The 27,132-nt window shown below is 36.6% G+C and overlaps 1 protein-coding gene across 5 annotated transcripts in view; it reads right to left on the reverse strand.

Annotated features, from left to right (window-relative positions):
- Positions 1-27,132, reverse strand: part of Stard13 (StAR related lipid transfer domain containing 13) — a 223,522-nt gene that overhangs the window by 30,357 nt on the left and 166,033 nt on the right. For 4 of the 5 annotated variants that reach the window (XM_010623914.3, XM_033759866.1, XM_010623913.3 and 1 more), the window contains exons 3-4: positions 25,800-25,881; positions 7,676-7,739 (exon numbers count right to left, since the gene is read on the reverse strand). In XM_010623914.3, coding sequence (XP_010622216.1) covers positions 7,676-7,739; positions 25,800-25,881 — 146 coding nt within the window. Of the gene's footprint in view, positions 1-7,675; positions 7,740-23,038; positions 23,127-25,799; positions 25,882-27,132 lie in introns of those variants that run through there. The other variant, XM_033759865.1, reaches the window with a different exon arrangement.

The following is a 27,132-nucleotide window of genomic DNA, read 5'->3' on the forward strand; positions in this document are numbered from 1 at the left end:
TTAATGCACAAAATTACTAAAATTATTGTACAAAGTTACCTGTAAGCAATGTATGTAAGGTGTATATGGAAATTAAATAAATTCCATGTTTAGACTTGGTCATTATCTCCAAGATTTATTATTATGCATATGGTATTCTTCCAGAATCTAAAAAATAACTAAAATCCAAACACTTCTGGTCCCCAGGATTTTGGATAAGGATAATCTGTATTGTATAAATAATTTAACATAATGGAAGGATTATCAGTTCATAGGTTGACATTTCATGAAGTGAAATACAATGACCTTAACTTTAAAAATCAACTATAAGATGTGTAGGGTATAATGGATTTAGTTCAGGGGCTGTTTCAATTCACAGAATTAAGAGTTTTGGCAGATTTAATCTTACACTGAATTAGCCATGCAATATGGCTACCAAAGATGCCATCCTCAGGATGTGCAAATGGAACAGGGAACTCAAGATTTGAAAGATTAGAGCCCACCGTATTTTCACTGGCCAGATGCAACAGGAACCTTGGGCTCTTTCTAAGGGCCACCTATTAAAGGTGTGTTTCTAGAGAAGAGCAATTAGAATGGACAAAGATCTAGGAACTACAGCCTTCTGTGAAGAATGACTGAAAGAACCAATTAATCTGGCTCAGAAGCAAGGAACTCTGGACAGTGCAGCTCAAAGTGTGGTTAGGGAAGTGTGAGTGCACAGACCTCCCAGTCCTCAGAGAGGCAGGCACAGAAACTGAGAGCAGGCAGTAAAACTATTGGGTACTATCTGACAGGACTATGCTGTCCAAGCTTGAGATTGTGGACTTGTCTTATTGAACAGAGTAAATCAGCTTATCTACTATAACCCACACCTTCTGAACTGTTTCATAATCTAAGCTTACAGCTTTGTAATTGTAGAATCTAGCTAAGGATGAAGACTTGAACATGATTTGAAAGTGTGGCACGACATCCTTCATTCTGAATTAAAGATAGTTGAAGGAATACCCTAAGCTTTGAAACTGTTTTAAACATCTGAGTTCATTCTAGTAAACTTACTCTGTAAGGCTAGTTTTGTCATGAGTGATGTCAAAACAGCAAAAAAATATTATGTATAAACATTATTCCCTATGGATAGTGTTGTCAATACTGCTTAAATTGGATAACGAGGAAAAAAACCCACAGATTCATTAAAAATCTCATACTTACCTAGTCACAGTGAGTGTTCTATGTGTATGTATAGAGTAATATAGAAAATTAATTTATTGCTACTTCCATATAAACTTTTGTTTAGTAAAAACAGATAAAGAACAAAAATTATGAGGACTATCCTGATTTTTCATATTATAAATACTTTTAAGAAAAATATGTAGCATTTACCATATTTTTCATTTTCTGTTGTATTTATTTTACTTATATTTATTGGAATGCAATTTTGTGTTCATTGAATGTAATTCTGAATCATTTAGGGGTGCATTTTCTATAATTAAAAATTCATATTTTAAACAATTCATTTGTATTGAATTTTACAAAAGTGTGCCTTTGGCAGACTGGAAATGAAAATAAAACAACCAAAACACCCAGGTAATTCACCACAGATAGATTAGTAAAATTTCTTCTAGACTGAGCAGGGATCAAAATAATTTTTCTGTGAAGTGCTGGACAGAAAATATTTTGGGTTTACAGGCCATATGGTCTTGGTTGCTAATCCTCTACCGACTCTGCCATTGTCTGGAAAACAAAGAGTATGAGGGAGCTCCAGTAAAACACTATTTATAAAATTAGAAGCTGTAGGTTAGCAACTTTTGCTCTAGCAGACAGAGCTGAAGGGCTGCTGCTGTGTGGGCAAAGAGTGAAATCCATATTTTGTGCCTCTCCAGGGAAAATAAGTAGGATCCAATGTATGAGCTTACATCAAATCAGCTTTTAACTTATTCCACGGGAGACCTTTCTAATAACTACAATAGGATAAATTGCCTTGTGGTGTAAAAAGTTCACCCTTCTGGGGAGAAGCTTACAAGTAGAGACTGAGTGAATCCTGAGGGAAGCTCTAAGAAGGAAATACTAAGTAGTGAGTAGGGGGGAAGTTGGAAAATATGACTTACGATCTCATCCAACTCCAGGATCCTAAAGTTCTAGGACACTCATATGTAATTATCTGGAATTCAAGGTTGTTAATGTTCCTCAGCCGAGGGAATCACAGTATATGTCATTTTTCTCTCATTTGACTCTGGTCTTGGGATTTGCTATGAGGAGTCATGTGGTGGGAGATGGGGAGGTATGAAAGGGGTGTGTGTGTGTGTGTGTGTGTGTGTGTGTGTGTGTGTAGACCGCAGGCCACTTGTCAACAGCTGCAGCAATAGCAATGCCCATGGCATCCAGGCCAGGAAGTGTTGGCTACAAGGTGGCAATTAGTCATGGTTTCTGTGCTGCTTTCTACCTTTGGTCATGACTGCAGAGAGCCCTTATTAAACTGTAAGTTTGACCAGAAGCTGCTCCCCATTGGGATATCTTCAGTAAGAGGAAGGCAAGAGTCTGGTGTGGGCATGTCCCTCCTTCCTCACTGAGAGCCTAACGGAGTCTTCTGACTGGCTCTGCCCTTGAAAAGAAGTCATGTCATTGAAACAAACACTAGCCGTAATCAGGGCAGTTGAGTGTCATCATGAAGCCACTGTAAATTTAGTAGGCGATACTGAGTAAGAAACGCTTTAGTTAGGCAGTTTGGTGGGTGCCACGGAGTTTTTTAATTAGGTGAGCCTCCAATACTTAGCTTTTTCTAAAAATGAGAACATTCTTTATTGAAATTATATATTTCTCAAAGAAGCATGCCAAGCAGGCATTTCAAAAAGAAGGGCTTTTATGAAAACTAGAATTTAGTCCTTTCTGTCTTTCCAGGGGAAAGAGAAGCCACATTAACTCACAGCTGCAGGAGGCGGCTACTCTGTAGTTACATAGAAGCTAGACGTGTATCTTCCATTACAGTTAACTGGAGCTGAGTGGCTGAGTCAGCCCGTTTGGAGACAGGAATGTGCTACTTGGGCTGTGACAGGGTTGAGGAACCTGAAGTCACTGCCTGTCCAAATGTGAGTGTTCCCAGTCTCTCTCAAATGCCTCTTGTCTGGGTTGTAGACAATCATGCAGTGAGGTTTGTGGCCAAGATTCAAAATAGAGAACACGGGTTTTCACCTGACTCCCAGAGGCAGGGACAAGAATCTTGAATCCTTAAAGGACAATTTTTCTCTGCTGTTTTTGTGGGGGAGCGGGTACAGTGTCATTTCTTCTGACACTTTGTAAGTAACATTTGATGCACAAGAAAATCTGTGCCTAACCAAGTGTAAAAGAGGCTTCGCCATATTCACTTATTGTGCAATTTTATGTTCTTCCTTGGGCCAGTCTATTCAAATCTTCAAAATTAAACAAAATTGCCAGGAAGACAATAAATAAATATGGACATTAGTACAAATGGCAAGTCACAGACCTCTTCAAAAAACAACAGTGTAGATAGTTCACATTACTGAAGAAATGTGCGTCCTTTACAGGTCTCGGGCCAATGGCCAGAATACATTAATTCATTTCTAAATTTCTCTGAAGGGTGAAGAAAGGCAGTTTCACACCAGAATTCCTGGGTGCAAATTCCGCCCATGCTATTTCTGTGTGGCTTTGAGCCAGTAACTGAGCCTTTTAATTCTTGCACCTGTGACATGGAGTTAACGATAAGGAATAGGACGTGGCATACAGAAGGACTGTGTAAGCATTTGCTAACTACACAAAGCATGAGCAAGCCCACATGGCCTCTTCTAGGTCCAGCTGTCTCGAAAGGAGAAAAGGGATTGTGGTACTGGACAGTTGAGCTATTTGGGGAATGCATTCTACAGAATTAAACAAGTCTGGACTTCTGCAGATTGGAATTGAGGATTCTATTTTGATTTCATGGATTGTTTAAATAGAGACAGGCCTAGAGGAAATTCTGTTGTCTTAGGTTTTTTTGTTTTTTGGTTTTTTTTTCAAATAAATGTATTCCATGGTCTGCTAAAGCTCTATGGGGTATGCGGTTCTCAAGTCTCGCTTTCTACCTTTGATAGTTTTGCTTAGTCTTATCCTCTAGTCACATTTTAAAAATAAAATAAGCAACTAGCTGATACCTTATATAAAGAGCAGACCACAGAAAGGGATGCATCCACACCATGACTCCTGCATTTTTGCTTGGACCTGGCCACAGGTGCTGTCATGATTGAGATTCACAAGTGGGTGGAAGCTATGTGTTGTAATATTTTATTTGAAAATTGAAACTATGACTTCACTTTACAAAGTGAAAAGCAATACTTTATGCAAGTGAGCGCATTTGTGAGGTCTACAGCTAAGAAGTTTCTGTGATCGTGTGTGCCACTGTATCCTTTAGAAGAAATACACCAAGGAGGTTGGAATACCAAAACTGATCAATTTACAGAAGGGCTTTTGTGGAGGTAACACACAAAGAAACTAAAAATGTCATTCAACACTATCTTACCCTATGGGTTTTGTAAAGCTGGTGACAGCATAAAAACTCAATCAATCTACATTGTTGGAAACAAATCATTAGTTTCTGGCGTTTTCTTTTATATGCTGCAGCAAAAGCTGGGTATAGGCAGGCACACGGCTGGCCATCCGAAGGCCCACGCTTTAGACATACAGCATGGCTGTTTTCAGTTTAATATGAACCATGTGTTACTGCCAAAACAACATCTGACCCTCATTCTTCAAATAGTATGTATGCTTCTCAAGGGCTCTATTCAGCCAGACAGCTGTTGGGAGGTTTATTCCCACATATTAAATTTGCCTTTGGCCTGGACAAATTGCTCATGTTTTAATACTTCTCTGGATACTATTTTTCATCCCTTTGCCTCTTTAGCTGAAACCTCCAGTTCTTAGCTTAAACCCCAGATTCACTTGATGAGGTCAACCCAGATTCACTTGATTTTTGGGGAGGTTTATGTGTGTGCTGTTTTAAAGAAGAAATTCATATAAATTAGTTGTAAAGATTAATTTACTCAGGAGTAATTAAAAATCTATTGGATGTAATGATTTCTTTAATTAAATCAGAATAAAGAAAACTTTGTTTCAACTCAAAGGTCTTTTCTCTGCTTCTTCAGAATATACTGAGGCTTGACTTATTACACAGCAAAGATGCCAAATGAAAAAAGTAGGTGAGAGTGTTAATTCTGAATTTCCTACAAAGGATCAATTCAGTGAGAAAGGGAGGCAATGGATAGAAGTTGGTTTGGTTTCAGGTTTACACACACTAGATGTTGAAACTCTTGTTATGCCACTAGCTGGAATATTATGGGTAAATGATAGTTTTAGTTTAAACAGAGAAGTCTTTCATTTAGGAATTAGATGAGATAATGTGTGGTAAGTACAAAATCTAGCTCCAAGAAAATACTAAGTGCTCAATAAGGTATATGGTGAGTATACTTTACCCAAAATGCTTGGAAGGGAAAGTGAGATTTTGAAGATTTTTGGATTTGGGAATATTTGCATCAATGTCACTCGCTGAATGTCCTTAATCAGAAAATTTGAAATTTATAATGCTACCAAATTCTAAACATTTTGAGCATTATAAGGTATTCAAAAAGTTTTAGATTTGGGAACATTATGAATTTTAGATTTTTGGATTAGGGATCTCAACCTGTACCCTTAGTTTCAAAACTGAAATATAGCAGCACAATTCATAATTTACCAAACCTTGAAGTAATCTATATGTCCATCAACAGACAAAGAAAATGTGGTATATATGCACAATGGAATACTCTACTATAAAGAAGAATGAATTTGTATCATGTGTAGGAAAATAGTTGCACACTGAAAACATAATGCTAAGTAAAGTAAATCATACACATAAGCTTAAATACTGTATGGTCTCCTTCATGTGAAAAAAACCAAAGTATAAACACAGAAAAGAGGAAAATAAAAGAGAAAATATGGTATCTATATACAATAGAATACTACTCTGCTATAAAGAATATAAAATTGACTTGTTTGTAGGAAAATGGATGCACTCTGAGAAAAGAATGTTAGATGAAATAAATCAGATACACAAGCTTAAGTATTCCATGGTTTCTCTTATATGAGAAACCCAAAGTATAAATAAAAGAGCAAAATAAAAGACAGATAATAGGAAACAGGGAGATAGAACTTTTGTAAAAGGGAATGAAACCAAGACACAAGGGAGGAGAAAGAGAAGGTAAAGGTTGGGAAAGGGATAATACAAAGACTAAAGATGTGTTATCTACATGTACCAACTCACCACAACAAATGTAATCACTATGTGCTGCAAATATGTACTAATAAAACAGAACACAAGGAGGGGAAAGGTAATAAGAGAAAAGAAAAAAACTGTGAGAAAATGAAAATATGGAAATAAAGTGTAATTGGGGAGGGGAGAAGGGGGTGAAGAGAGGGCAGGGACAAGGGGAAAAAATGAGAACCAAGACCTGTTGTGTAAAGGTACAAGATCCCAATAATGAATGTAACTGTACTGTACTGTATACCTAAAATGTACCAATAAAGTCAATTTAAAAAAAAAGAACCCAAGGTATGAAAAAATTTGAAATCTCCAGTCTTATTCACAGAGGGAACAGAATGTGTAACTGCTGTACTGTATACCTAAAATGTACCAATAAAGTCAATTTAAAAAAAAAGAACCCAAGGTATGAAAAAATTTGAAATCTCCAGTCTTATTCACAGAGGGAACAGAACATGCAAACTCATATACAGAGCAGGGGTAAAGTGGCTGTTAAAGCTGAGCCAAATTCCCTGTGACTGCAGAAAAGTGCAACAAAAGAGAGTGGTGAGAGATGAGGCAGGCTTAGTATCCCTTGGTTATGTTGTTCTCTACCTCCTTTACTCCATCATCAAATGAACCTGCCTGAGGATAGATGCACATTTGACATACAGCAGAAACAAAATATTTGGCAAAGAATGAAATCTAAGTTACTTGGTATGGATCCCTAGATATTTTTCTTCATGCTTAATCAACTAATTACTGTGGAATATTTTAGTTTAATATGAGATTAACATTTACAGTTACACGGACTTTTTTTTTCAGCTTTAATTGAGTTTATTGGTACATTTTAGGGATACAGTACAGTTACATTCATTGTTGGGATCATGTACCTCTACATGGCAAGTCTTGATTCTCATTTTTTCCCCTTACCTCTGCCCTCCCTTCACTGCCTCCTCCCCTCCCCATCTACAAACACTTTATTTTCATCTTTTCATTCTCTCACATTTTTTTCTTTTCCCTTTTTACTCTTCCCCTACCCATCCCACCTTCCCTACACCTTTAGCTCCTTTCTTCCCATTTCTAAATGTCAGTAATCTTATTAGAATCTTATGCATTGTTGCAGATTATTCACACCAGGGACACTATTCGGTATTTACACATGTACAGTTACACGGACTTCTGAAAAACTCTTAAAGAATTGAAAAAATTTACTTCTTTATGCAAATCTTCAGACAGAAAAGGAAAGCAAACTGAAGCAGTGAACAAACAGATCTCGATATAGGTTTATAATCGATTTAGTGAAAAGAGCTGTAAAAAGATGAGAAATTTTGGAGAAAAAACATAGATAGTAAAGCCCTTCAGAATTTTGCCTGGGTCCATGATGGTTGTAATCTATGAATGCAAGCTGCTTCTGTTGTTCTGGCGGGGGGCACCTACCTTTTTCTTTTGGAAGTTCACATCAAGTTTCATTGAGGCACACTTATTCAACGTGTTTAGTCGTCTAAAGAGAAAGAAAAATGTCATGATTACTACCACTAAATATTCTTTCTGGCTTGATAATCCTCCTTTATTTCCAGTGGGGTTGAAAATACAAAAACAACAAATGTCCCATGACAGTGTTGTACCCCAGTAGATGCTAGACTATAAAACAATTTCCATTTGTGCTCTGGCCTCCCGATTTGAAAGGGCTCTGCCATCAAGCTTACCAAACCCAGCCTCTTCTCTAATCTAAAAACCAATCCTCTTCTGGCTTCTCCTTCTGCCATTCTTGGAATCCATGGGCAATCACTTTAGCTAGACTTTCACTACCTCTTCACCTCATTTGCCACCTTGACTCTCCCAAATATAGATCAACTCAGCCCTCTGTTTTTTCTCCTTCACTCAGCGAGCTGGGTATAACAGCACATGGAAAAATAACCCACATTCCATGGATCAAACTATGGCTCCTAAAACTCATATGTTGAAGCCTAACTCTCCCAGGGTGACTGTATTTGGAGAAAAGAGGCCATTAGGGGTAAAAAAATTTAAAAGGGAGGAGTCTTTATCCAACGGATTAGTGTGCTGTGAGAAGGAACACCAGAAAGTATGTGCGTTGTGTTCTCCTCCCATCCTTTCTCTCAAACACTGGAAGAAAGTGGCTGTCTGAAAACCAGGAAGAGAACCCTGACTTCCAGCCTACAGAACTGAGAAAACAGTTCCTGCTGTTGAAGCCACCCATTCTGTGGTATTCTGCCATGGCGGTTCATGTAGACTAATCCATACATTTTGATTCTCACCCTTAGGTAGGCTCCCAAATTGCTGCATCAGAATTCCTTTCACATTCCCCTCTTCTGTTTGGCTCTAAGTCTCAGACCATCAAAAAGATCCAGTTTCTCAACTGAGGACTTAGCTATTACTATCAGTGCGCAAACAGAAGCTATTAGACAGGAATTGTTTTAGTAATCTTTCTTTCTTCATATGTTGTATCCATATACTCATTTATCCTGCTGCTCTTCTACCTTACAGGAAAACATCTTCCTGCTCTTTGTCAAACTTAGCCCTTATTTTTTACTACTCTTACCTCTTCACCTGGGACTTTGATACCTCATTTATTCCCTATTACCTTAGCAAACTGCCTCAATTACCTTTCTTTAAGCCCATTTCTGGCTTAAACTGATTAACCAGTTAGTTAATATAAAATTATTTTATTTGATTTATTTTTTAAATCACAATTGTGAATGCATATGGTTTAGTCAAATGTTATCTTTGTATCTTTTTCTACTTACCATTCTTTGAAAGCAATTCTTTTAAACTTCTTAATCTTTCATGTTATTAAATTTGTTGATTTGTTGACTGAAAGTTGATCATTTCTTTTACTCTCTACCCTTTACCTTAACACACTCACTCTCACCTTTTGCCCCATCCAAATACAGATATGTTATAATTTTAAAATTTAGGATAAATCAATATTTAGGATTTATGATGACTATGGAAATGCTATTCACATATATATATATATATCAAATTTTGATTACATTTCCTTTCCTTTTCCACTTTTCATTATTCCTAGAGTTAATAAGCACCTATTTACTTTTCTTTTTGGTTATCCTAAAATGCAAACACTTCCCAATTACCTAGTCTTCTGTCACATCAGATCATATGCCAATTTAATTTATTTGGAGACGTTTTGTCTTGTTCTGGTTGGGACTGGCTGGCCTTATTTTGTTTCTTGTCACGAGCCAATCACATCTCTCAGAACTAAGATTCCCCTTGAGTGTGTTTTCTGCTGTTCTGGCAGGAGTAATAGAAGAGGCCTGGGAATGCTGACATTTAAAAGCGAGCTGTCTTGCAGGTTCCTGCTTTCTACAGATTGTCTGCCTTCAACCATGTCTGATGTTCCCCAGTCCAGGGAAACATTTGTTTTAGCCTCTCTGGGGAATCAACTTTTGGTCTTCTGCTGATGGTGGGGGAGAGAAATAGCCTAGACATAGAGTGGAATAGAAATTGCCTAGACAAAGTGGGCTCCTATCTACTTTAAAATGTAATTTTAAACAATCTCCTTCTATTTTCATCTTTATCCCTAGTTTTTGAGCATTTTAGGGTTTCTGTAGTGAAAGTTATGATTTCTTTCCCTCCCCATTTACATTTTTTTCTGGTGCTTTCTAAGTGCTCTACTACTGTATACTTTTCTTGGTACAGGGGATCAAACTCAGGATCTTGCACTTGTGAGGCAGGCAGCAGAAACAATGAGCTAAATCCCTGGCCCTCTCTTATGAAATTTTACAGTTGTTATCATTGTGTAGACATTTGTTTTTGTGAATAAATGCTTCTCTAGAAACATTCAGAAGTATGAAAATCCAGATATTTGATCTCTCATTTTTGATCAATGATCTCTTCTTGTAAACATTTAGTTTTTAGTTCAATGAGTCCTGGCTACTGTAAGTACCCTTAAAAAAGATAAAGATCATGTCTTCACACCAGAAATTTTTCTCATGTTCTTTATTGTGAATTCTCCCCATTACTACATCCTCTCCCACTAACCTCAGAACATCCTGTTTTAAGACTTTCACCATAAATAGATTAGTTTTACCTCTATGTGGCTGTCATGAAAATGGAATAATAATGTATTTTTATGGGTATCACTTTTTGTTCAACACAATGTTTTTGAAATTGTCCTTTGCTGTTAAGTATAGCAGTAATCATTCCTCTTAATTGCACAGCACTACTCCATTATATGAAGATATGCTACTGGGTTACCTAGTGGCTTGTTGATGGACATTGAAGTTTTGACCAATGATTTTCGATTTACCAAATTCTCATAGTTTATTTTTAGCAACAACCTGTTTCTAGCAATAGACATTAATTACCACCTACCATTTCTTGAAACTCTTTCCATCTTTGGAATTCAAGATCATGAATTCCCTCATCTCTCTGAACACCAGCTCCATAATACACACACACACACACACACACACGCACACACACCCACACACCTATACATAAAGGGTCATGTATACATATAGAACACCTTAATTGTGTGTGTGTTTGTGTGTGTGTGTGTGTGTTGAGAGACAGAGACAGAAAGAGAAAATTTATACTGAAGTCTTACTCTTCTTGTATTTCCAATTTTCAAAGTATTTCATCTCATTTTAAAATGACTACACTCTGATGATGTAATAATGTGAATCACTCTGACTCTATAGCAGCTAAATTCCAGAGCTACATTTCTAACTACTCACTGTTTTGACCCATCTGTGTGATTCTACTGGCTTTTTAAACTCAAATATTAAAACTGAGCTCATTGAATTTAATTCAGATAGTACAATTAAAGCTACCAGACCACTCCTTTCCACTCACTGGAACCTGGGCAAATTTTGGGGGCCAACCCCCTTGACCTTTGTTGTAAGCCCTACTCCCTAGAAGCAGAGATAAACACAACAAAGACCCCTGGAAATTTCAAAAATTCCAGGCCAGGGCACATGCCTATACCTGTTGGCATCACCTATAATGACTTTTCTTCACTTGGAACTTACTAAAGTTTCATAAATATGGAATGCATATCATGCATCCAGTACTTATTTATTCATATATTTATTTATTTTTGCAGTACAGGGGTTGAACTCAGGACCTTGCGCTGAGCATCGTGCCACTGAGCTACATCCCAGGCCCTCGTGCATCCAATTATAACCAAGTGAATCACGGGAAAGAACATGCTCAATAGATACAACTAAGATGACTCACCACCCTGTCAACCATGTTGTCAATCATGGTCTGAGAGACAGTGAGAGATACTCCAGGCCTGGCATACACATTTCAAATTCTTAAGCTCAACTTACTCTACTTTCTCATGCCATATTTTCTTTTTATCTGTTGGCACAAGCCAACCCACTATAAACATTCCTTTGCCTTTCAACTTTATTAAACATATCTGTTTTTTCTTTACCATTTTGTATAATATTCAATTCTTTGTTGTGTACAAGAACTTGGAAAACTGTCTCTTGGGACTCCGTCACCCATGGTAGTAGACTCTCTTCAAAACCCATTTCTCCCATTTACTGTCTTGTCTTGAATGACAGGATCACCAATAGATCAACCATACGAGGAAACAAAGTCATGTGAGACTTCCCTTCAAGATCCACATTCATTGATCACTAAGTCTTGTCAAGTATACTTCTGTGATGTCTTTGAAGTCTTCGCTCGCTCCTCAGAAGGTCCTAAGTCATTCCCTTCTCATCTGTTACCTAATCAGATAACAACAGCCTTTTAGTTGGTTTCACTACTACTTCATAACGAAACCAGCTATATCTCTCAACTTCTTTTACATTGTGAATTGCTTTAAAAGCTTATTATGAAGGTTTTGGGATTTAGCTCAGTTCTCGTGCCTGCCTCACAAGCGCAAGGGCCTGAGTTCAATACCCAACACCAAAAAAAAAAAAAAAAAAAAAAAAAGTATATTACGATTCTCCTCATTTTCAACCATCTTCAATTTATTTACTGACTACACATTCAAAATAATGTCAAATGAAATGGGAAATTCTGAATTAGAACCTGATCATTTGGTCTAATGAAATATTTAGTGGATATTTGGTCTTTGCTGCTAAAACTGACAGATTTTCTTGGCCTATTCCATATGAGTTAACATCTCTGCCTAAGGGTGTGTGTGGGAAATTAAAAAACAAAACAAAATCAATGTTGCTCACTTGGCAGCTCTGTGATAGTTTGTTTAATAACATGCCTGTTATTTATAAATATAATTAACTAACATGCTTGTTCTTCCATTATGGTTTGTGAGCAGAAACAATCCATTCTATTGGATGAAAAACCTTTCAATATACTACATATACAAAAGACATCAAAGGGCTCAACCTTTGTATACTACACATTGAAACGTGCTTTGCATTTTCTGATACATAGTGGAAGTTTATTGATTTTTTTTAAAGCTAGAGATTCTAAATTTATACTCACAGATTTGGGTATTTTAATCACACCTAAATTGAGAAATTTCTCTTCATCTTCAAAATTGCTACTCTATTTTAAGAAAATATTCACAAAACATATAAATTATCTAATAAAGTACTCATATGAGACTACATAAAGAATCTTAAACTCAGTAATAGGCCAAGCAAAGTGATTTTAAAAGTGAGTGAATAATATGAATAGACTGTTATACAGCTGTCTAATAAGCAAATGTTCAACATCATTAGTCCTGGGAGAAATGCAACTGAAAATTATAATGAGGCACTACTACCTGCACACTGCAATGCCCAAATTAAAAACACAGACAGCATTGTTAGTAAGATGCTAACTTCCAAAAGGATGAAGCCTCTGTGAAAAACTGTTTGGCAATTTCTTATAAAATCAAGTATATTTTAAGCATCTTACCTAGCAATCCTACTGTTTATTCAATAAATAATCCTTGCTACTTATTCAAGATAAAAGAAATCATATATCCATAAAAAGATTTTTGCTTGAATGTTCACAGAAGGTTTCTTCATAAAATAATCAAAAAGTAGAAATGGCCCAAATAGTCATCTAGTGATAAATGGATATAGAATTTGTGGTATATTTACTCAAAAGAACATTCAAAAATTTCAGTCATCAACTACTGATACATGCAACAGCATGGGTGACTTGAAGAGGTATTATGCTAAGTGTAAGAGAACATATAGTGAAAATAAAATTTATATTTATAGAAATTATAGATAAGATGAAAGTGTAGTGACAGAAGTCAGTGTTTGTCAAGTGCCAGCAAGGAGAACTTTCTAAGTTAACAAAGAAGTCCTACATCATGACGGTGGCGTTAACTACATAACTGTATACATTTGACAAAACTCATCAAACTGCATACTTTATATCGGTTATTTGTTTAATGTAAATTATACTTCAATAAAGTGGAAAAAAGACAGAGTGAGAGATATCAGTGAGAATGGTGATGCAAAGACCTGCAAAATTCTGCTTCTTCATAAAAGCAGCAAGGATACTGGCAAATATTGCCAAAATCAAACTGTAAAGAATGCTGAAAATTAATATGGGCTTATAACCAACTGAGCAAAGTCTACTGTAAAAATGGCAGAATGGATTGAAAAAGAGTAAGCTTTGTGAACTTGCTCCTTTCCAGTGTCCCTTTTCCAGCTTGGAAGAAGCTTTGAAACAACAGCCTCACCATCAGAGTGTCTGTGAAACTAACTGTCCAGCAGACACTAGAGAGGGGCTAAGAGGAACAATGAGTGTAGGAGGTTTGCAAAAGGCCCCATTCACAGGGTTTCCCTTTAATCTGACTCTAAGCTCACCATTAAAAACAGCTTTTACCCGGAGTATCTGTCAATGACTATCAGTTTCAAGTTTTAACCATGCAGCCGCCTGAAGCAATGATAACAGATGGGTCAAACAAAATGAAGAGCAAAAAGCTTAAAAGGAATAGTTCGAAGAATGAGTGTCCACAGGGGACCTAGAAAAATTCTAGCATATCTTTAGGAATCTAAATGGCGAAGTACATGTTCAAAGCTGTGCATTCCCTGGAAAGATCTGCAAGGCCCTAGTCTCCCATGTTAGCTGACCTTGATTTACACAAACAGGAAGTAAAGGCAAGGCTGAGGTATCATCTTCCTGCTGGAGCATCAAAGCCATACTGCAACCTGCACAAAAAGCCTGTAGGCAAAGCCTGGGAGATGGAATGGTTCAAGGTATTTAAGGAAATCTCCATGCAATCAGTTTCTGTCTACTAAATTAGGTAGCAAACATCAATGGCTGTGTACAACAAAGGACAGGCTTTAGAGAATTACTAGTTGAGGAAAGTCACTAAACAACAACAACAACAACAGGAAATCCTAGGGAAGGAGAATCTGATTTTGAGCTGCCACATTATAATAATATTCAAAATGTTCAGTCTTAAAAAAGCACAAAACAATATATATTAACAGACTTATTTTAACATATGTGCAGAGGCAAAAGACTCAGAACATAATATTGAAGGAAAACAAAATTGGAGAAATGACACTACCCAAATTCAAGACTTACTATAAAACAACAATAATCAAATTAAGTTGGTGCTGCCTAAAGTATAGACAAATAGATAAATGGAACAGAACTAAGACCCAAACTAGACTCGCATAAATACAGTCAGCAGACTTTGATAAAGCATCAAAAGGTAATACAACAGATAAAGGAAATGGTATTGAAACAACTAGATATCCACATTAAAAAAAAGTCATCTAGATATAGACCTTATATTCTTCACAAAATATATCATAGGCTAAAATGTAAACACAAACCTATTCAATTTGTAAATGAAATCACAGGAGAAAATCTTGATGGCCTAATGACTTTTTAGATTCAACATCAAAGATACAGTCCAAAAAAATAAATTGATGAATTGAACTTCATTAAAATACAAAACTTCTGCTCTGAGAAAAACATTGTAAAGAGAATGAGAAGACAAACTGTAAACTGTGAGAAAATACTCTTCAAAAGTATGCTTGATAAATTTCAAGGATAAGACTGGATAAAATGTGTAACTGAGAAGAAAACAATGCAGAAAGCCAGCCAAGAAAGAGGTGTTAATTCAAGACTGCTACAGAGAAGCTCCAGTGCCTATGGACGAGAAGTGCAGCAGAACCAGGTGAAAAACTCCCAAGCCATGTTCCAGACCTACAAAGGGCTGTACCTGCAGAAACGCAGCGGGAGCCTGGGCAGCAGCCCTGTCCAGTGACCTGGTACACGCTTTCCTTGCAACTCTGGGGACTTCCTGTCATTTCCTCCCCAGAATCACTTGCTGGAAATAACTCAAGATTGCCGGTAAAGATGCCCTGAGACTGGTTACCATTAAGTTATGTGTTTTGTTGATCCTGTTCAATAAAAATTGCTTGACAGCTCAATGGGTTGGCACATCTAGGAAATGGATAGTGTTTGCTGGGGAAGCCATAAGGTATTTGACCTTCTATATTGTGAAGCACATCTGCAATTATTTTCATAAGGCTTGTGCATATTATATTTGAAAGTGCTGGCTTCTCATTTGAGGGAATATTGCTTCTCATTTGAGGGCTTGTTTATTTAACTGAATTTGTAATATACTTTTATTTCTAAGCTACATCAGCAAAATTTATTTTTTCAGACATACCCACTGTGAATATCAAAGTAACTCTTAAGTATTTTGTACTTAATTATAAACTTTTTTCAGTAGTTTCATTTAATACTTGCTGAACTGAGCACAATTTTTAGAAACTATAAACATTACTTCTCATATTTTAAATAAACATTTATTTTTTTACTTGCTTAAAAGAAAAAAAGTATACTTGATAAAGGACCATTACCTAAAATATACAAAGAAGTCTTAAAACTCAACGAGAAGGAAGCAAATAGCCCAATTAAAAACGGGAAAGAGATTTGAATGGACAACTTACCAAAACAGATACAATGATAGCAGATAAGCTATCAATGTCATGTTCAAACTCATATGTTATTGTCAAAATAATCATGAGATACCACTGCAAATCTAAAGCATGGGATAAACAGAAGCTCTCACTGCTGCTATGAAAGCAAAATGTTTCAGCCACCTTTGAAGACAGTTGAACAGATTCTTACAGTAAAACATATCTTTACCATTTAATCCAGCAATCATACTCCTTGATACTTTCCCAAATGTCTTGAAAATTTATGTGTACACAAAAATCTACACGAGTATATCAGCTTAATGTATAATTGCTAAGACTTAAAAGTAATTGAAATGCCAGAAAATGAATAAACTCATTTGACAGGCAGAAAATGGAATATTATTCTGCAATAATTAAAAATGAGCTTTAAGAAAAGGAAGACATGGAGGAAATGTAAATGTTTATTACTAAGTGAAAGAGCTAATTTGAAAGGCTACACATTGTATGGTGCCAACCATGTAACATTCTGGAAGAGGTGAAACTATGGAAAGTGAAGAGGTAAATGATTACCAGAGATTGGGTGGGGAGGGTCATGGAGGGATGAGTAAGCAGAACACAGAGGATGGTTAAGATAGTGAAACCACTTTATGTGATGTTACAATGGTGGATACACATCTACTGATAGTTGTTAAAACTCAGAATAAAAGCACTAAGAGTGAGCCGGGCGTGGTGGCACACTTCTGTAATCCCAGCACTCGGGAGGCTGAGTACTGTGAGTTTGAGACCAACCTGGGCTATATATCGAGCTCCAGTTCAGTCCCAACTACATAGTGAGACACTGACTCAACCCCCTCCCAAAACACTAAGAGTGAATCCTAACATATACTATAAACTTGGATGGTAATGATGTGTCAATCTAGATTAATAGATTGTGTACCAAAAATCTGCACGTGCATAACTGTGCCACAAATGGACCACTCTGGAGGGGGATGTTTATAGTAGTGCAAAATGTGCATGTGTGAACTTAAAACTGCTAGGAAAAGAGCCTATTTTTAAAAAGTGTAAACTTTTGTTTTATTTATTAAAAACTCTTTCATTTCTTGAACTAAAAAACTGGGAAATAGAAAGAATTAAGATATGTAATCTACTCCCTACAATGAATATAATCATTTTGCACTGCAAACATATACTAATAAAATTGACTTATATTAAGTGATCTTTATTTCTTTTGATGTATAGTTCTTTTGCTCTCAATCTATGTGCTCATTAATTCTTCTTCCTATCTACAAAATTATCATTACCAAAGATCTTAGAAATTTTGGGTACAATTTCCAACATTGTTCATAGAAATCATCCAACTCTTCTGAATCCTGCCACATTCCAAAGGAAAAAAATACTCTTTAGTGTGGTCTGAAACTAGCTACACATTCCTGGCATGATGTAGCACTAGCCTGTGATTTATCTCACACAAGGCAAAATAAACAATAGCTAACTTCTTTAAGAACTTAGACTGTAGAAACATATAAATCAGATATATATGACAAAATATCCTCTTTCAGATCTGGCTCTGATAGGTAAAATATGTCACTAATAGAAGTATTCACTATACTTTGTCAAAACCACTGTGAAATCCTGGTGTGCCTAAAACCACCCTGTGTTTAAGACAGATATTTATTATGGGCATTTATTTCTGTGCAACTTAATCACAAATAACATAAAATCTTTAAGATAATCTAAGTTTTCTAATCCTGAATGCCTTTAAAACTGTTCCAGTGTGAATATAACTTTCAATTATAAAATTTATTTTGCTTGCCATGTGAATGATTTGTCCTCTCTAGGTCAGAGCCTCTCTTGGGCACAGACCTTAATTTATTCTTCTAAGCCCTGTAAAGCCTAAAAGGACTTTTTGTACATGATCATCCTTATAGACTTTTTATTTTTCACTGCAATACTTAGTTCATAAAGTCTGATAACTGATTGACTTTGTATAAATCAGAATAACAGAATTATTATCCATCACTGAGTATTACACACTACAAATGTAGTATCTGTATCTCTACTGCCTAGAAAAAACATGGAACCAAGAGTGAATCCATTTAGTCAATGTTTGCTAAGGAAGCAGTAGGGTTTGGTCAACTGCAGGGAATACGTAGACTGACTCTTTTCAGACAAGCCTCTGAGAGGAGCTTACTCAAGGGAGTCCCATGTAATTTACAGTCAAACTAAAACCTCTCATCCAGTGAGGTGTCTGCTCCAGGAGGGTCTGGAAAATGAGGGCATGTGGCAGGTAACTGTACAAATTGTTCAATAAAGTGCTGTTTCCTTCCCCTCTCCACTATTTTGAGGAAAAGAGAAAACCCATGACACTGATGAAGCCTGTCCTCTTTATGCTTGAAGTAAATTGAACTTGTGCATTAATGTAAGCCAAGTAGTTTGAATCTTTCAGAAAAGGTGTCTACAAACATGTTAATTTCTAGTGTCTTCAGAATGTCTTAGAAGGGCTAATACATGAGTAAAGGAGGGATATTCAATGTTCTCATGTAAGAATGTAATGATATTTTAGTGGAAAAGTCAATAAAAGAAGAAATCAGGATATATTCACAGGATAGTGTGTGCTCTGAACGAGGAAGAATGTAGGTGCCATGAATGCAGAGGTGAACAAGATATATTCTCTGTCCTTGAGGATCTCATAGTCTCATATGGGATAAAAACATGATAAACAAAACAAAGAAGTACCTCAATTCCTGAAAGCGTTAGGACGGCACCTCCCAAAGGGGTTAATATATGAACAGGGCTATAAATGACTGCAAGAAATTTGCTGTGTAGGCTAGAAGAATTTTAAGACAAGGAAACAGCATTAAATTGCATGCTATAGTCCAGTAATTACAACTCTGTGAATAGGAATAGGTCTGGAGAGCTAGGCAGGGGCTAGACCATGAAGGACTCAAAAATAAAGAAATTAGGCACAATCTGTGGGCAAGGGCAAGAGGAAAACAGCATAATAAGATTTGGATATTAGAAATGTACATAGGGCAAGAAGGAGAATAAACTAAAGAGGAATAGTCAGGAGATGGTTCTGAGTTCAGGTGGAAGATAACAAAGAGATAAAGAAGAGGAGTGAGAATAGGATGATAGGGGAAAATAAAGACCTGGCCATTGGTTAATGTGAAAACTATGGAAGCAGGAGGCATAGATAATCCCAGATTTTAGGCTTTTGTGATTGTGCCATTAAACACAGAGAACAGCAAAACATTGCAGTCAATGGGAGCTAGGGTGTGGTGAGGACAACGAGCTCATTTTTTGATATATTAAATTTTAGGGGCACTTATGATAGGCAGATCCATTTGGGAATGACCAGCACATAGATGACATACATAAAAGAAATGTAAGCTAAGTCATTCCCATATCCACAGGGGATTTGTTCCAGGACTTCCCCACAGACACTAAAATCCTTGGACGCTCAAGTCTATTATGTAAAATAGCTTACTATTTGAATATAATCTCTATATATCCTTCTGTATACTTTGTACCATCTCTAGAAAGCTTACAATACCTAACACAATGGAAATATTATATAAATAGTTCTTATATTTTTTTATCTGCAGTTGGTTAAATTCATGGATATGCATCACCTGGATATTAAGGATTGATTGCAATCAAAACCAAACACCCAGGAGGGACCTTAGGGCCTAGGATGATGGCTGGATTATAGGAGCAGAGCAGTCCTGCAGAAGAACCAGAAAGAAGGCAGTGGTTAGCTTAGCATGTGCTGGAAGTGTAGGAGGGTGACTGGGAGGAGACTGTCCACATTGTTAGGGCATTAACTCAATGCTGTGCACAAGCCTGGGAGGCACACAGAGGCTAACCCTACAGATACATTGAAAAACAGTAAGATCTTCTTCTTCAAGTTTACATTCAGATTTCACATTTACTCAGCCAGACTTCAGACTGGTCATGAGGTCTCCTATTTAATGTAGTAGCCAGTTTCCTGTGATATTTCTAATATTTCTGCCAAAGGCATGAGAGGAATAAAAAGCAAGGATAGAACGGGTTCATCTCTTCCAAAGGATTCTGATTCAAGCCCAGCAGCCTGAACTTTTCACCCCAGACTCCTGTGTCATGTTGAGGAACCCAACCCTGTCTGCTGAGGAGTGTTCTGGGTGGGAACATCAAAGACATTCAGGAACCCAGGTCACTGAAGATCAGCTCTGACCCAGGGGTCAAAGGCTACAAATCAGGGGCAGCTCCTCCTCCCTGGCTGTAGCTACAGGGCATGGGAAAGAGCTCTGTGCTGGGAGAAGTTAGCAAACAGAGATTCTGGACAAGTAGGGAGGATGTGCTGTGCCAAAGAGACAGGCTCTGGTATGCAACTTCCTGAGGCCCAGGACTTTCAAAAGTCACATGCCAACAGCAGGTGGGCTTTCTGGTGTTTAAAGGGAGGAGACACAAAAAGTAAAGGGTGTAGCTGCAAGCCAGCAAGTGGCCATTGTCACACCACTCCCAGTCAGGGAAGCTACAACTCTGTTCTACTGAGCTCTCCCTCTTAGCTGTTCCACTAAGAGTTCAGCTCACTGCCAGAAAAGGGACCTAGTTCTAGCTCAGAAGCTCAGAAACAACTGCCCCTGGATATTAGTTAAGGGGTGGGAAAAAAAGTAGAGGCAAGTTTGCTCACGCAAATAAAATTAAGTATGTGCATGTTGTCAGGAGAGGGGTGCATGTGTGGAATTGTGTGGCATCATTTACCTCAAACAGGAAAGTAGTTTTAAGTAAGCTACATGTTCTAATGATCAAATATAAGCTCTACTGGTCAATCAATAAAGGATGACAACCAAAGAGACCCAAGGGTAAAGAATGAATGACCAGAAAAAGGACAATCAGATTGTGGGATTTTAGATAAGTTTTATATTCATAAAATCCAATAGAGTATTTTTGGCTTTAACTGTTTACAACAGTTGCATCCAATACAGTTGATTTCACTAGTGGCAACTGGAATCTCTGGTCACTTGAGTTCTGAGTAACAATAGCTATAGCACTGTTGTTCTTCCCAGGTTGGGGTGAGAAGTAACTGGGAGCTGTGTGCACTATGTGTAAGTGACACTCATTAAGTGCTTGCCATTGGCATCTGGCAAAGCCAGGTACCCCTAAAAACATTGCTAATATAATACAAATACATAAAAAGAAAAGTGAATATTAAAAATATAAATTCCTCCCCACACTCCTAAATCTCTTGCCTCATTTCACAGTTTCTTGTACATTTTTCCTGAATGTTTAGGCGTTCTAAGTTACCTTGAATAGCTGGTTAGAAAAGGTCATACAGTCTATGGCCACACCATAGAATGTGCCCGATCTTGTCTGATCTTGGAAGCTAAGTAGGGTTGGGCCTGGTTAGTACTTAGATGGGACAAAGGGTCATGTAAGAAGCAATTTTTAAATGCCAAAAAAAAAACAAAAACCAAAAAAAAACCCAGTGTTTTGCACAAGATTCTAAAAGGGAAATATTTATAATTTATAACATTCCTTAAGACTATCATCATTTAATATTATTAATGTTATTTAGCACAACCAAACCAAATACAGGTCTTTGTGTCTAGAAGGAAATTATAAATATCATTATTGTTAGCAGCTTCCTCTACCTCCCAGCTTCATATGAAACAGTCTTTTATTATTCTTTCTTGGTGTTAGGACTTACCAGGCCTTCCTGCAGGACAGGTAAGTGTTCTATCACTGACTTGCATCCTCAGACTTATTATCCTTTTAAACATAAAAGAGATGTGTGTGTGTGTGTGTGTGTGTGTGTGTGTGTGTGTGTGTGTGTGTATTCCTAAACAGTTCCAGAGCTGCATCCACCAAACATCACTGAACATGGTGGGTGCCCTTATTCTACACCAGCTATAACTTATTATTATTAATATTTATTAACAACCCCAATTCTGAAAATGGCTTACTGGGCTAACATTAAAAATTCAATGATCACATTAAACATCAAGGCCCTACTTTAGCAGTGTGAATGAGCACTGCACATAATAAAATGCTAAAAACACATTACTTCTCCTTTTTAAAATTTCATTCCAGAGCTTTATTTTGCTATAATTTGTCTTAAGGGTGAAAAACTTCACAAATTATTTTGACACTTTGGCTATCTTTACATTCTAGTAGACTTTTAGTTTCAATTAGTTTACCTGGGCAATTAGATTTGCATGACCTTTTCATGACTCCAAGGAGAAAATATTTTTCAATCAAGGATTCAATAAAAAACACCGCAATAGCCACAGTTGCTAAAATAATAGTATACGCTTCTGGTTGACTGTACTCTTCAGTGGTAGCATTAAGCACTTACAGAGTGCTTACTATGTGCTGGTTCTGTAAGCGCTGCTGGACCCACACTGAGACTCAGTTATCATTATAGAGGGTCAACCCTTCAGCAAAGGCAGCAAACCTGTCTAGTTTGTTGGGACTAAAAATGAAAGCTCCATATATTTTTTTAAAAGGGAGGAGAGAGCCACACACTCACATTTTGGGGCCAGTCCTGGGCTCTTCCTGCCAGCCACTAGCCTTAGCAAAATATGCATAATTCCAAGTCAATTAAAAAACATGATGCTGTTTAACACCTGTCCAAGTAAGTTGAGGCCTAGGGCATTAACTGCTTGCCTGCACAGGAAAGACATCTGCAGAAGACCAAAGGTGAATAAAAATCTTGTCAAGGCTCCCATTCGCTGGAGACCTCCAGCCCTGTCTTCTTTTGTCTACCTGACAGATGCTACCTGCCCTCTGGCTATGATTCTCTTTACAGATCTGTACTATCTCAGCATTTCAAATATGTATGAGAACTATAGAGTCCACAAAGATTTAAAAATAAAACAAGAGACCAGACCTTCCTCTCTCTGTGTATACAGGACAGAAGAAAGCAAAATCCAAACCCCTTGCTGCTCTCTTGGCATTAGTAATTACTTACCATCTAGGTGGGTGAGTGTCTAATTAACTATTCATCAATCTCAGAGATCTTCCTTCTGTCTGCCTTTCACAATTTCTAGGCAGGAAATCTGAGTCTTGGTGGAACTCACAGTGAAGGAAAAGAAACTCCATGCTGCTTCCTCTTGGCCAAGACACCTCCGTCTGTCTACCTACTCCGCCTCCTTCCTTTGATCCACATTGTGTTTGACTATTCCTTTGTCCTCTGTTCTACCCACAGCTCCTATGCCCTGAGAATCTCAGTTCACACACCTCCAGCCAAATGTTTGACTTGCTTCATAATATTTTTGGAGACATAACTTCTCTAGGAAGTCTTCCAATTATAACAACTTTCTGCTACACTAACCATCTTTACACAAGCGAGGCGTTCATAAAGAGTGCTATGGTGTGTAGTGTTGCTGGCTCCCTCAGGTCTATGCAGCAATCCTTTGGGGGTGCACATATATGGATCCTGCTACTGCTATATTCTGATAGGTTATGTGCTCTACAAAAGACTTCTTGACTTTTACTGGTTGCTACAAGTATTATTGTATAGAAATTTATATCTCTATATAATTTTACATTAAGATTACTGGGACATTGCTATCACCTGTTGGTGTCTGACAGGCTTTTTAAGCATAGGTGTTTTATAGAAAAAATCTATAACTTATTCAAGGCATCTCATATCAATCACATGCAGCAATGAGTAGATAAGGATTTACCAGCCATGTATTTGAGATTCAGCGTTTGGCCCACTAAGCCACAAACATCATCCTGTGAATAGAGTCACCCAAGTGATAATGTTTGCCCTGAAATTTTTTTTAAAACCTTGATTTAAAAATATATAATATAATTTTTATTCTTGGTTTAATACGTAATCTTTCATAAACACTTTAGAATAAAATCTCAAGGAAAATAGTACAACAAAACTATTAGAACTAATGAATGAATTTAGAAAGTTTGCAGGATATGAAGAAAATATACAAAAAATTATAGCAACACCTGGAAATTGATATATTAAAAACAGTACTATTTATAAAAACAGCACAAATATAAAATTCTTAGGTACCACCAAGTATATATACTGTTTATATGCTAAAAACTATAAATCAATATTGAAAAAAAGACTCCTAAGTAGAGACATTCTGTTTATGAAGGATTAAATTTTGTTAAGATATCACTTCTCTCCAAACTAATATAGATTGAACACAATCCAAATCAAAATTCTAATAAGACTTTAAAAATAAATATTGGAAAACTGTTCTAAAAAGTCAAGGGAAATAGAATAGCCAAAACAATCTTGGCAAAGAACAAAATTGGAGGCTTCACACTACTAGATTCCAAGACACAACTAAAGCTAAATAATCAAATGTTGTCCTATTGATGAAAGGATAGAATTATGAATAAGTAGAGCAGAATAGACAATCTAGAAATACCTATATACATATATGGTCAATGAAATTCAGGGAAGACATAGTTTTTTCAACACAGAGGTGAAACCGTTGGACATTCATATGGGAAAAAATCAATTTTGACTCATATCTTGTACCTAACATAAAAATAAACTCAAAATAGAATGTACTTGAATGTAAACTTATTAAATATCTACAGGCAACTGTAAGATGAAATAGTTGTGACCTTATGTTAGGCAAATATTTCTTTGATATAATATTAAGCATATGAAAAATAGATAAATTAGATTTTGGCAAAATTAAAACCTTTCCTTCTGTGAATACTGCTATGATATTAAAAAAGACAAGGAATTGATGGGAGAAAATATTTATAAAACACATGTCTGACAAAGGACTTATAGTGAGAACAAACAAAAAATCTAAAACTCAATAAGAAAAATATAATTAAAGATGGGCAAAAGATTTGAGTAGTTGTTTTACAAAAGAAGATAGATGGCAAATTAGCACATGAAAATATGTTCAACATTTTAGTCATTAAGAAAATGCAAATCAAAACCACAGTGTGACAATGCTAAACTCTATTAAGTCTAACATGAAAAAAGTGGCCACAGTTAAGTCTCATGTGTTGATGGTGGGAATACAAAATAGTACAGTCCCTTTCTGGTTTCTTACAAAGCTAAAATAGATTGCCATATGTCCTCCACAATCCCATCCCTAAAACTTTTGATCCAAAAGAAATGAAAATTTGTGTACAGCCATGCCGCCCTGAACATGCCCGATGTCATCTGCTCTCAGAAGTTTTTAAGGGATAGGGAATTACTCACATATACATCTTTTCTTGTTATAGCATCCTTCACGAAGCAAAGGTTTAAATATGCAAGTTTGCTGCTGCAATTACTTGGTCTTACATATTCCAATTTGAGGATATAATCACTTGACTTTGCAAAAGTATAATCAAATTTGGTGTAATTATGGAAGTTTTAGTGTGTTCCCTAACCACTCAGGTTATGGCTGCCCATGCTGTCTCCTCTCACTAACCCATCCATGTTCTCCAATCACCAGCTATATCCTCATTATCCTCATCTTGCTTTCAGTTTTTTAATAGCATGTAACACACTAGGAAAGGTTTCCTCTTTCTGTCTTTTACTTAATCTACAATTTGAAGTGCCTTATTAGGATTTAAATTCCATAAAAACACAAACTGATCACACTCACTATAGTATACTTAGAACTTGGACCTGTGTGTGGCACTTAGTAGGTGCACAATTAACATTTACTGGATTGTTAAACCTGCCCCTCGATTTACTCATATCTACTACAGAATGACCAAAGAAAATGCATCACACAGTTTACCTGCAAAGAGGTTCTACAAGGTCCTTTTCAAGAAAATCATGATCATTCTTGACAGCCACAATGTTAATGGGAAACTGTGAATCTGAAAGAGGAAGGGAGAGACAAACAAGTTTATGTACATTGTTTTACTTGAATGGGCATCAACATAATCAGGCCACCAAGATCTATACAAGTCACTGACTTTAAGTCATTGCTCATTACCATTGTTGGTGGTGTTTAAAATAGCAGACAGTTTTATGTCTACAAGCAGACAGTAAATGCTTTTGAGAATACAATATAAGCATGAAATATGAGATAATCAAGTATACGACCTTGGCTTTAATACTAAGTGCTTGCATATTTATAGCTCATCCTTATTACAGAATTACGCTGATGTGGATTTGAAGAACTTTTATACTCTCATCATCTACCTAATGTGTACACCACTGACTTTTATCCTGATGATTTCATGGACTAGTTTGGCAGATTTATTTTTTCCTTCAAAAAGGATATTTATTTATTTATTTTTCTCAATGAGTTTATTGTTACATTTTAGGTATACAGTACAGTTACATTCATTATTGGGATCTTGTCCCTTTACATAACAGGTCTTAGTTCTCATTTTTTCCCCTTGTCCCTGCCCACCCTTCACCCGCTCCTCCCCTCCCCATTTACAAGCACTGTATTTCCAATTTTTTATTTTCTCATATTTTTTTCTTTTCCCTTATAACCTTTCCCCTACCCTTCCCACTTTCCCTACATCATTAGCCCTTTTCTTCCTATTTCACATTGTCAATTATATCTTTAGGATCTTGTGTACTATTATAGCTTTTCATACCAGAGAAACTATTTGGTATTTACACATCAAAAAGGACATTTACAAATTTACAAAAACACCCAAGTTTCAATGGTCTCAAAATTTTCTTTTGTAGCTAAACATTGAGTTACTTCAAAGTGTTAGCAAAATATTCAATTGATTCTACTGAAAGAGAAGAAGAAGAAATTCCAACACCATAACTTTTCTGCAACAAACTGTTCATACCAGCTGGAGAGATCATCAGCCAATATTCAGAACATGATACTAATTTTAGGTACCTCATTTACGTAGCTAAAAATCTGAGATCATTAGCATAGAGGCCCTAGTAGAATTTAAAAATGCTGCTTCATTATCTTTGTCTTGCCATTCTTCCTCAGTTCATATTTTGTCCTGCCTATACCTTGCCATTCATGATAATCTGGCATGGGTATCTAACTCTCAGTGTGAGTTTGAAACAGAAACAATTCCTCTTCTGGTGAAACAGATAAAGACTGTCCCAGGATGAAGACTATCTCATTCTAGGCAAGTGAGTTTGTG

Source organism: Fukomys damarensis, unplaced genomic scaffold (genome assembly GCF_012274545.1).
Source record: "Fukomys damarensis isolate Sample0158 unplaced genomic scaffold, DMR_v1.0_HiC HiC_scaffold_38, whole genome shotgun sequence".
Lineage (NCBI taxonomy): Eukaryota > Metazoa > Chordata > Mammalia > Rodentia > Bathyergidae > Fukomys > Fukomys damarensis.